The sequence below is a fragment of the Micropterus salmoides genome, unplaced genomic scaffold, assembly GCF_014851395.1.
Source record: "Micropterus salmoides isolate LMB-PRFRI ecotype aquatic unplaced genomic scaffold, ASM1485139v1 Ms_hic_scaffold_11, whole genome shotgun sequence".
NCBI classification, from domain to species: domain Eukaryota; kingdom Metazoa; phylum Chordata; class Actinopteri; order Centrarchiformes; family Centrarchidae; genus Micropterus; species Micropterus salmoides.
In genome coordinates, this window is record NW_024040152.1 from 24,775,044 (window position 1) to 24,787,143 (window position 12,100).

The 12,100-nt window shown below is 39.8% G+C and overlaps 1 protein-coding gene across 1 annotated transcript in view; it reads left to right on the forward strand.

Moving 5' to 3' along the window:
- LOC119897912 (ankyrin repeat and IBR domain-containing protein 1-like) overlaps positions 1-12,100 on the forward strand; it is a 42,156-nt gene that overhangs the window by 2,623 nt on the left and 27,433 nt on the right. Inside the window, exons 2-6 of the mRNA XM_038711949.1 lie at positions 68-352; positions 1,410-1,710; positions 2,788-2,970; positions 3,760-3,877; positions 10,913-11,121. Of these exons, the coding sequence (XP_038567877.1) occupies positions 165-352; positions 1,410-1,710; positions 2,788-2,970; positions 3,760-3,877; positions 10,913-11,121 (999 nt within the window). The 5' untranslated portion in view covers positions 68-164. The remainder of the gene's footprint in view (positions 1-67; positions 353-1,409; positions 1,711-2,787; positions 2,971-3,759; positions 3,878-10,912; positions 11,122-12,100) is intronic.

Here is a 12,100-nt window from a genome sequence, read left to right on the forward strand (position 1 = left end):
AGACCTTGTTGGACTTGGACACAGCAGCCATAAAGAAATGTAACTCCCGTTCTTCTTCTTTTCTTAGGACGTCCACTATGCTGGCCTATTGGACTTGAACAGGTTGAAGACGACTTAAGAGGCTGCTGTGTCAGTCAGAGCTTGAACCTACAGTAGGGGAAGAGATGGGGAATACAGCAACCAAGTTCCGTAAGGCTCTCATCAATGGGGACGAGGTACTGGCCTGCCAACTGTATGAAAGCAACCCGCAGTTCAAGGACGCTCTGGATCCCAATTCTACATATGGAGAGTCCTACCAGCACAACACTCCGCTGCACTATGCTGCCCGGCATGCCATGACACGCCTACTCAGGTCAGGATATGACCCAGATAAAATCTAACAAGCAATTAAGCAGACATAATGTACACATTCAGAGTCACATATTTTTGGAGTGGCTTCTGTCAGTGGGGTGTTAATGGATATCTGAGGGTTGATAGTTGACTAATTTGTTGTGCTCCAGTTTTTGGATATACTGCATTTATTAATTAATTTGATTATTATTGTGTTTATATATCAAGCAGCATATCCTTTGAGCATTTCTCTTATATTTTAGCACTCTGCTGCTGATCAGCTGGTCCCATCTAGCAGTGTAAGAGAAATGTTTTCATGTTTTGTCTCTATATGTCTCTGTCCCATCTGTCTCTCCATGTAGCCATCTGTTAGCAACTCTCAGGAATGCAACATGCTGGGATGGAATAGGATGGGGCTCCAAAAGCGTCCTCTCCCACAAAATACCAACCTTGTGTTTGTTTTGACTTTACTCCTCTCAGGCCCTATCGTTTCACCGCTAATAGGATGCTTGCTCAAGTTTACATTTCTACCTGGCTTTAAAAAATGCTAGGGGACCGGTGTCAGAAGGTAGCGGCAAGGTCAAGTGGAAGCAAAATATATGACTGGATAGGTGGGTGGATGGATGGATAGATATCATTCTGATGATTCCATATTCCACATGAAGCACTGAAATTCTGAGACTCAGACTGATTCATTTGGATAATGATTTACCTAAGATGCAGTGTGTATCTCTACTGTGTAAACATTTAATTTCAAACATTATGAATTACACTACTTAAAATGCTTCACAACATACAGTTCTTCAATCACTTGCATAACAGAATTAAGTGATATAGATTTTTTCCACCTTTTTTTGGTTTGTCAGAAGATACTGGTTTTCATGTTGTTACTGTGTGCTTTGGGCCCTGAAATAGAAAATCTTAAAAAAACAAAACAATACAGACTAACAACTGTAAACCCTGGTACGTTACTTTGTTGACCAAAGCTGAAATAATTCTAACTTAATGTGTTGGCTTCTGGGCCAATGAGCAAATGCTGGGAATCAACTGTTATCCCTGTCCTTTTCTTTTTCTTTTAGGTCTTTTCTCCTAAGCAAAGATGGGAATCCTAACAAGCGTAATGTGCACAATGAGACATCTCTGCACCTTCTCTGCATGGGGCCCCAGATCCTGACCTCAGAGGGGGCACTGCAACCCCGGATCTCACGGCCATATGAAGACAGACATCGTCGGGCGGAATGTCTCCAAGTCATCCTGACATGGACTGGAGCCAAGCTGGACCATGGAGAATATGAGAGTGCTGATGTCAATGCTGTGGACAACAAGAAAAACACATGTCTGCACTATGCTGCCGCCTCAGGCATGAAGACCTGTGTAGAGGTGAGATTCTAAAATCCTGTGCATATTTTTCAGTCCGGGCTGATGTGACTTTGTAGATGGAAACTGAAAAGAGTCACTAAAACAGGAAGCAGCTTGAGTGGATGCCTGATGTTAACACAAGTTATTACATATCTGCCAATTTGTACAATGAATATTTGTAGAATAGTGGCTTGTGTGTGGTGTTGCTTTAGATCCAGACTCGATCCTGAGTCGGGAACAGTAATTTCTGTGCTCACATCCATTATATTTAGTTTGATCAAACCCCCTCTGTTGTGAGTTTTGAGAAGATACCGTGCAACAAAGAACGTCTTTTATTATTCCCTGGGGCAGGATGCATCGCATACCAAAGTCACATCATAAGCCATCACTTTGTGTGTCAATATCTGCCAATGTAAAGACCTGAGTTTAGGTTTGAAACCGGTTTTTAGTATAACCTAGCTGTGTTAGTCATGTGATTTAGTGTGCTGTGATTTTTTTATTTTTTACTGTTTTGTATTTTTTTTTATTTAATTTCCCCCGAAAGCAATACAGTGGCATATATAGCACAATATTAGTTATACCAAGTGCGAAAACCAAATCTCAAAGTAAGGGTACAGGCAGGTCTGTTTTGATAGAAAGAGAGAAATCATACATACAACTTTGGAAAGTGGAAATTACATTTCCATATTTGAGAAAACAATTTATTAAATTTTCTTAAAGTGGCACAGCCATTGTAGAAAAACACTTATTTAAATTTTTCGTAGAAGCACCACAATAACAATCAACTGAGACTTTCTCTCTGCTGCTAATTTTAAGAAATCCTGCACTTTCTAAAAGTAAATATTCATGTTAAGATGCACAAGTGCAATCCACTTATGGGTCAGAAAAAAGAAAGTAATAATCATGTTCACAGTATATATCAAAATAATTAGGAATGGCATTTCTGCCATAATTTTGTAGCCTTTCATTTAACTACTACCAGAGTACCGTTACTGTACTGTTTTTGTGTTTCAAACTACATATGTCCCTGGATATACGTCCCTGTGTGTGTGTACCGTTATTCAAAGCCAAATGTTCCTCTTGTTTTCACTTGCTCAGTATTTGGTGCAAAGTGATGCCGACCTGTTTGCGGAGAATGAAAACCGCGAGACTCCGTGTGACTGTGCAGAGAAGCAGCACCACAAGGAGTTGGCCCTGTGCCTGGAGTCGCAGATGGTCTTCTCTCTTGCCCCCGAGGCAGAGGGTATAGAGGCAGAGTACGCAGCCCTCGACCGAAGAGAGGTACAGAACAACATACCGAGAGCCAGAGCGTATAAAGCTTTCAGTTTGTTACCCTCAACTGGTGTCATTTATATTACCAATACCAAACTTGTAAATACTCCCTACCAAACTGTGAAACAATTTAAGGAAGCCTGTATTTGTATTTCTCATTGTTGTTTGTGTTTCAGATAAAATTCTTTTGAGTAAGCTGCTCTAGATACCATAACCTAGCCAGAGGATGTATTGTAACACTTTGTCAGTGTTGTAATATTGGTATTGAATAAGACCTCCACTTATTCCTTGAGAGCAACATTTCAATGATAAACACTATGCTTTAGGGTACATAAATAATGAACAGAAGTTAGTTAGTTTCCTCTTTAACCAGGTAGTATTTGTAGTCCAGTGTTTACATTTTTGTTAGAATTCTGCTGGCCAGCCCCCCCGCTTCAAATTGCAGATGCTTTTGTTAGGCACAAACAAACACAAATGAGTCACACAGAATTGTTTGCCATAAGGCATGTGACATGTATCATCAGTCTGTCAGCTCATTGGGCCTGACTTATTCATGGGTCAGCAATAGTCTGTATTTGACTTGCTGTTAATACTTCTATTCTCTTCCTCCCCTTTGCCCCACCTTTCTTTTTACTCCCACACACATCCTATCCCTTCCGTTTGTCCTCTTCCTCTGGTCTCATCCTCTTTAATTACTTTTCTCTGCCAAACTGCCCAATTATTTTTTTTGCCCTCATTACCTTCCCTCCTTTCCTCGTCTCTTGTCTGTCCTTTCCTCTCCTCTGCCTTCCTCCCCAGCTGTACGAGGGCCTGCGGCTTCAGGACCTACGGAGACTAAAGGACATGCTGATAGTGGAGACAGCCGACATGCTGCAGGCCCCTCTCTTCACTGCAGAGGCACTGCTACGCGCCCATGGTACTATTAAACTCTTGCTCACACAGTCACACGCATGCAAAGTATCTCCTTGTCTTTAAAATGGCTGGCACTGGTAGTGTCCTGGTTAAAACTACTGCCATATATCTGCTACATACTAGGTTTGCTTCTGGCAAGCGACAAAGTCTTTTCTCTGTCTCGCCATTATTCCTGTGTGTATCTACACTGTCACTATCTAATTAAGGCAAAAATGCAAAAAATAAATAGGCACCTAATATTAAAATTCAAGGCTATACACAAATGTTGCTTTTTAAACAGAGAAATGCTTTCAGAAATGTTTTTTTTTCTTACTTTGTACCCCTTGTTTCCACAAAGAGCTTACCCTCATTAGGCAGACCATATTTTGCTGTTTACTTGTAAAGAAAACATTTGTTGTTAAAATTTGTCTTCTATTTTATTTTTATTGGGATTTGAGAGGCTGGCTCTCCATATAAAACTTCAGTGCTACACTCCAGTGATTTCCTTGCAATCAAAGAGGGAAGATGTGAACAGCCTTTGTTATCTAAAAGAATTGTATTGTATTGCTCTCAGTGGAGAGCAACATTGTCACATGCTCTAAATGCTACTTTAGTGGTCTTGTCCTTTCCATCAAGCATGTGAGGAAAAACATCCACAAAATAGGGTACTCATTTACACATTTGGTATTTACTGTAAACAACATAGTCCACACCACAGACTCTGCCTTTTCATACAAGTCCACAAACAAGCTCAACCAGGAATTAATGTTTGTATAGTAACACAAAGATTTTTTGCCAGTATTGTTTCTGCTAGGAACTAGAAACAATGGCGTGCAGTGGAATGCTGCTCCCTTGAGCTAAGTCGTACATCATTACTAAAAGTAAAAACATTAACATTACTTGTTAACTATTACTTGGTAACTTATGATTTTAAATAGACGCTAGTTGGCTTAATTTAGATCCATCACAAATAAGTAATGGCATTGAGGTTTTTAAAATTTTAACAAAGCATCATGTCTGAAATGTAAATCATTTGCTTTCATTGAATGCCAGAAGGAATATAAAGTATGAGATAAGAGTCTAGAGTGAGTAACATTTTAGTTGCCTTATTACATCTATTGGTGTGTGAAATAATGATAGCTATGAATTAAAAGCCAATTTACAAGACTTGTCCACAAACAAACATGTACACGTTCATAAGAAATGCAGTGCATACGATTCTGTCCAGTCAATTTCAAGTCATCGAAATGACCTTGTATACCTAATAACGCAAGCATCCAAGTGACGTTACCAAACGGTCTAAAGCAGTGAAAGCCTTTGAACCTGATGAGAGTGAAGGAATTACATTTTGCCACATTCCAGATGCCCACATACATCAGTCACAGTCCTCTGAATTACTCCACTGATGTTGGCCAAGTACTGAGTAACAGTCTGTTTTGATTAAAAAAGGTGTAAGGTTTGAAGCCTTACCCCTCTTTATTTAACTTGTCTTAGATTATGTTAGTAGAGGACTACAAAAATATGTGACAGTTTGGGGTTGATTTTCAGTCTTTAAAACCTCATTCTCTAATTCAGTGAGCTCGGTGGCTTGCTGGCTGGTGAGCTGTGTGTGCTACATATTAGACATACTTTTGGGAGCTTAGAGAGGAGAGAGTGACCCCAGATTCTTGCTATATTTATTCACCTCTATCATGGGAATGCTGTTTGTGTGTTTAATAGGGATGGAACATTTCAGGATTATTGTTAGTCTCCTGGAGAAGAGTTTTGGGATTTATTTTGAATGAATTTCTTGGGAAAACTTTAACAAATGTGCACACTTATACTAACTTTTATATTTCCATATAGCCTTTTCTCTTTTCTTATCACAATTCTTGGTGCTTTCCTGCTGAGCTGCACAGTCAATCTGCCCGAGCTTCTAACAGTTTGCATTTCCCAGCTAATTTTTGATATTTAAGTCTAAATGTTAAGACTTTTAATTTCAGACTCCTTTTTAGTGGCCAACAGCATGAAGATAGGGTCATATTCATTGATGAGTTTTAATTGAATGGAGATGGGGGAAATTGTTGCAATATTCATTATCTAAACGAGGCCATTTAGAGTCTGAGGCATTTGATTGGTGGTGAAACGTGTCTCGAGGCTGATAATGGCCTAATTGCACAGTTGACTGGGTCATGTTCCTTATTTTAGGAGGGGACTTTTTTGTCAGAGAAAATTTGGACTCAGGCTCAATCCACAAGTCATTTAATATTTATACTGAAAGGCTCTCAAACCTGTTCTTGTGCTAATGTGAGATTGAACCGCTATTCTAAAAAAGAAAACCAGATGGCAGCAGGTCTATGTTGTTGACTGTTTGAAATGTTGCCACTGGAGTGGGATTTTTAGTGGGCTTTGATGGATTCAGCATTGTGCTTACCAATTCTTTTTTGTGTGTGTGTGTGTGTGTGTGTGTTTGTGAGAATACATATTGTGTAGATAATATGAGAATTTAGTATTATCAGGCTGAATGGGAATTCTGTCAAATGTTGTCTTTGATGTTTATCCATGCCCGTTTAAGGCCTGCATTCATGAAGATTTCTAAAATGTTATCACAAAATACAGTAGGTTGTTTTTGTTTTTATGCTTTTTATGATCAATTTAGTAATATGAGATCAGAGCTACATTTTTAAGAAGCTTTGTGTGACTGGGCCTGCACTGTTTGCTTGTCACAAGGATTAAAAAAGTCTGGGTTGTGGTAAAAAAAAAAAAAAAGAAGTTTGTGAGGAGCGTTTGTTTTTTTGAAAGACCAACTAGGGCTGGGCGGGATATCGGTAATGTATACTGATATAATTTCAAAAGAGATATGAAATTAGACAATACAGTTTACACCGATATAGTTTGATGTTGAGTTAATTAATATGTTTCTGTAAAGTCCTGCCAGCGTTTGCTCCTCTCTTTCTCCCTCAGCGCACAGCTCCGCCCCTCCCTCTGCGTCTGCACGCAGCCGTCTGCTCACAAACTCTTAACAACATGGAGGGAGATACAGTGCTGGTCGACACTGTTAAAGACCTCAAGACTGTATGGCTCCAGCCTGGAGCCTCCCGTGTCATGCCCTCCTGCGTGGTGCCTTCCGCTAGCTACTAAAACTAACGTCTGGTTCGTTGTGTCTCCTCGTACTTTGGTGTTTTTGAACTAAATAGTTACGGCAATCATGCGAATGAATAAAATACTTTATAAAATATCTGCTGCTTCACTGGCGCAATGGATAAGACGCCTGCCTTTGGTGTGAGAAACCTGGATTCAATCCCCCACTGTGACCCATCCACCATTGTGTCCCTGAGCAAGACATTTAACCCCTAGATGCTCCAGAGGCGTGCGACCTCTGACATGTATAGCAATTGTAAGTCGCTTTGGATAAAAGCGTCAGCTAAATGAATAAATGTAATGTATATAAAACAATGCATGTTGGGTCTGGCGTATCGCATCTTCCTCTTCACAATACTCCATAGATTTTCTATAGGGTTACGGTCAGGCGAGTTTGCTGGCCAGTTAAGAATAGGGATACCATGGTCCTTAAACCAGGTACTGGTAGCTATGGAACTGTGTGCAGGTGCCAAGTCCTGTTGGAAAATGAAATCTGCATCTCCATAAAGTTGGTCAGCAGCAGGAAGCATGAAGTGCTCTAAAACTTCCTGGTAGACGGCTGCGTTGACCTTGGACCTCAGAAAACACCAACACCAGCAGATGACATGGCACCCCAAACCATCGCTGACTGTGTAAACTTTACACTGGAGTTCAAGCAACATGGATTCTGTGCCTCTCCTCTCTTCCTCCAGACTCTGGGACCTTGATTTCCAAAGAAAATGCAAAATTTACTTTCATCAGAGAACATAACTTTGGACCACTCCGCAGCAGTCCAGTCCTTTTTGTCTTTAGGCCAGGCGAGACGCTTCTGACACTGTGTCTGTGTCTTATTCAAGAGTGGCTTGACACAAGGAATGTGACAGCTGAAACCCATGTCTTGCATACGTCTGTGCGTGGTGGTTCTTGAAGCACTGACTCCAGCTGCAGTCCACTCTTTGTGAATCTCCCCCACATTTTAGAATGGGTTTTGTTTCACAATCCTCTCCAGGGTGCGGTTATCCCTATTGCTTGTACACTTTTTTTCTACCACATCTTTTCCTTCCCTTCGCCTCTCTATTAATGTGCTTGGACACAGAGCTCTGTGAACAGCCAGACTCTTTAGCAATGACCTTTTGTGTCTTGCCCTCCTTGTGCAAGGTGTCAATGGTCGTCTTTTGGACAGCTGTCAAGTCAGCAGTCTTCCCCATGATTGTGTAGCCTACAAAACTAGACTGAGAGACCATTTAAAGGCCTTTGCAGGTGTTCTGAGTTAATTAGCTGAGTAGAGTGTGGCACCAGGTGTCATATATTGAACCTTTTCACAATATTCTTCTTTTCTGAGATACTGATTTTGGGGTTTTCATTAGTTGTCAGTTATCATCAAAATTAAAAGGAATGAACACTTGAAATATATCTATCTGTGTGGAATGTATGTATACATTATACAAGTTTCACCTTTGGAATGGAATTACTGAAATAAATTGATAAATTTTTGATGATATTCTAATTATTTGACCAGCACCTGTATAGCAATTGTAAGTTGCTTTGGATAAAAGCGTCAGCTAAATGAGTAAATGTAAAATGTAATGTTATCCTGTATATGTGCCAACCCAAAGACACACTAGAATAAGCAATTATATTTGCAGCGATTTCCCAATTAAGTGTGGAAACAATATAGAATATATAAATAAAAATGAGACTTGGAGAGAGTATAACATGTTTATTATTTTGTTCTTCATTATCACTGTCATCCTGAGTTCGGTAAAGTTAGAAATATATTCACAGATTCGAACTTCTGGGATCAATAACTCGTAAGCAAAACGTGTATAAAACACAAACAACACCTCTTTACTATTGTAGTTAAGTAGACAACAAGCTACAAGTACATTTTCACCTAAATGAGTCGTCCAACAAGCGGCACAAATAACATTGGTCTTTACGTGCAGCCGGCTGTGGAGTGCGCAGGGACCATCTACAAATTGCAACGCCGAAAACACATACTGCAGAAATATTCAATAACTTCACACTTATACAATGTAGTGCCCCTAAAATCACCTTACACATTCATGGTATACTACTGGTTATACTACAACACTTAGTTTGGGGAAAAAATACTACTACCTAGTATTAGGTAAGCCTATTTTTAATATTCAATAACTACACTGTTATGAGCTGTAGCGTCTCCAAATCACCTCACACATAACTGATATCCTGCTGGTGATACTACAATACTTAGTTCATAGAAATATTGGTTTGCATATTTTTGGCGAATTTTAATCTTCAATAACTTCACTATTAGAGGCTGTAGTACCGTCAAATCAAAGTTCAACCACTAGGGGTCACCTTTGTTTTATAACACAACACTTACTGAGAGAGAAAAGCTTCTGCATAGTTTGGGAAAATTTGTCCTCAATAAAATTCAATAACTTTACGGTTAGAAGCTCTAGTGTCTCCAAAATCACCACAGGCATCAGTGATCTCCTGCTTGTGATACTACAATACTTAGTTCATAAAAATATAGTTTTGCATAATTTTGGGGAATTGAAATATAAACAATATTTCAGAACTGTAGCTTTATTGTTGGTATTTGTTGGTTCTTTTTGTTTTCACAGTGAAGTTATTGAGTGTTAAAATTCCCCATTTCCAAATTCCGCTTATCGGAAAATACCGATATATATTTTATACCGGAATTCTGCTTACAGTACCGGGATATGACTTTTTGGCCATATCGCCCAGCCCTAAGACCAACCGAAGCGGCCATTCAAACTTTATGTCCCAACTTTTATGCCTCCATGCTGGCGAGAATTGTGGCTGGAGGCATTATTTTTTTGAGTTTTCTGTTCATCCCATTCTCCTGAACATGATATCTCAGGAAAGCCTTGATGTGGAGGAGGTGCCATTCAGTTATGGCGAAAACTTCCGCTTGGACTCAAGTATGAACTGATTAGAATTTGGATGTTAATTAATATGTATAATAACAGAACATTTTTGTCCATAACTCAAGAATTGATTCAGTTATTATGAACTCATTTCATACGGATGTTTAATGGGACACAACGATGATGTGGTGACATTTTTTACCCAAAACATCAAAGGTCAACTTCACTGTGACGTCAAAATTTCCTGGAAAAACCTCAGGAACACAAAGGGAGAATGTGAGCACATTCCATTGTTGGTCAGACACTGAATAGCTGACACTACTACTACTGACACAGTAGGGACTTTCCTCCATCTCGTCCCTTCTGCCTTTCTCTTCCTGCCTCATTTTGAATTTTGAGCGTCACTGGGATCACAGATGGACTGCAATCAATGTATTGGAGCGCGCCTAGCCAATCGTGATCCACTGAGTGAGTGAGTTTGACCTACAGCTCATAGAGAGGTTTCAATTCTAAAAATGGAAGAATAGAAAACAAAAGCACCACATTTTGTGTAGCTATATCCTATAAAAATCCATCTTATCATAGTAATGAAGTACACGCGTACCGCCCAATACATCTATGATAATGCTTCATAAATCAGTTCGGTATAGTTGGAACAATTCGCCTTACACAAAAACAGCAAGGGAAAAGTACAATACGCAAAATATAAAAGTCAGATCTGATTCCTGCTGAGGCGACTACAGCCAGCGGCATAAAGGATAGTCCATATAACAGTCTGTAATTACACCACAGGCCTATGATGTAACAGTTTCTTTTTACATGTGACAAAAAAATAATACACACAAAGCATGTTCACCATCACGTTAAAAGCTGTAAATGAAGGTTGTATAGGTGACTATTACATAGTGATAACTTCCATTTAGCCAAAAATCAGCACTGGCCTTTAACTAAATTGTATAGCTCATAACAAAACTACTAGGTTTCTCATTCACTTCTTTATTATTCATCTCTGTTTGGTTTTATGTGGTAGCATTTCTTTCTCTCAATGTCTTTACTTATATCTTTACTTTTTTTTGCATCAGATTGGGACAGAGAGAAGCTCTTAGAGGCCTGGATGACCAATGCGGAGGAATGCTGCCAACGCTCAGGAGTACAAATGCACAACCCGCCTCCAAGTGGCTACAATGCCTGGGACACTTTGCCCTCCCCCCGGACGCCACGCACCACCCGTTCCTCCATCACCTCCCCAGATCAAATCAGCCTCATGCCTGCTGATGAGGAGTCTTCTCTGGTGAGAGATGTCTTCAGGTTCCCTTTTGCCAGTGTTTGCTAAATTAATGTGATGAAGAAGAGAATGAGCGAAAAACTGAGATGGCCACTGTTTACCAGCCAAATTGGCGCTAATCCCCCCAAGTTACACAGTTGTCGCCAGACTCTTTCTTTTAGTTTTTATAAATTGAATGTTAAGAAGTTCTACTTTAAATGGCAGTTGCAGTAGATGAGAACATCACATTCAATTCAAGTCTATCGTTTAACTGTACTTACCAGTGAAGAGCCATCAGAGGATGAGTAGCCCCAGGGAGCAGCGTGTTTTCCTGGCCAAGAAGCTGCTAGCAGAGGCAGAGGATAAAGCCAGTGTGGAAGCGCACAGACTAATAGTAACTGGCAGTGTACCCATAAAACTGTACACCAATGTTTATTTAAATCAAGTCCCTATGGTGCCACAGATATCCTGAAGTGTTTCTGCTTCTTTAAATTTTCACTGCCACACCTGTTTTTCTGCATTATGTGGCATTATTTCTCTGCATAATGTTGCTAGCATTCATTGTTATTCATTCCAGTGGTCTCCCCCACAAACATAAACACAACAACAGGACATCCTCCACTCCTGGGAAAATAAGTGTGCATTAATCTACACCGACAGTAATGGTGGAGTAGGCAAGCTCTGAACTTGAGAAAATATTTAAATACTTTTATTTAAAAAATCTAATATATAAAATTCAACTGTCCATAGGTCAATGAGTAGGACCAATCAAAATAAGTTGAAAGAACATTTCATTGCCACCTTTTGCCTCTGTGCCGAACATGAAGGAATTAGTAATAAAACCACAGAGACCTCCAGATTTGTTTGTTCAGTGTGGAATTGTCATGCTTATCATGCTGCTCCCTTAATGGGATGCTGAATTCACAGAGCATAGGGAAATACTGAACTGGCTAACTCACGTTCATGTTTATGCAAGGTTGCATACACAAGTGTCACCGTAGCTGTC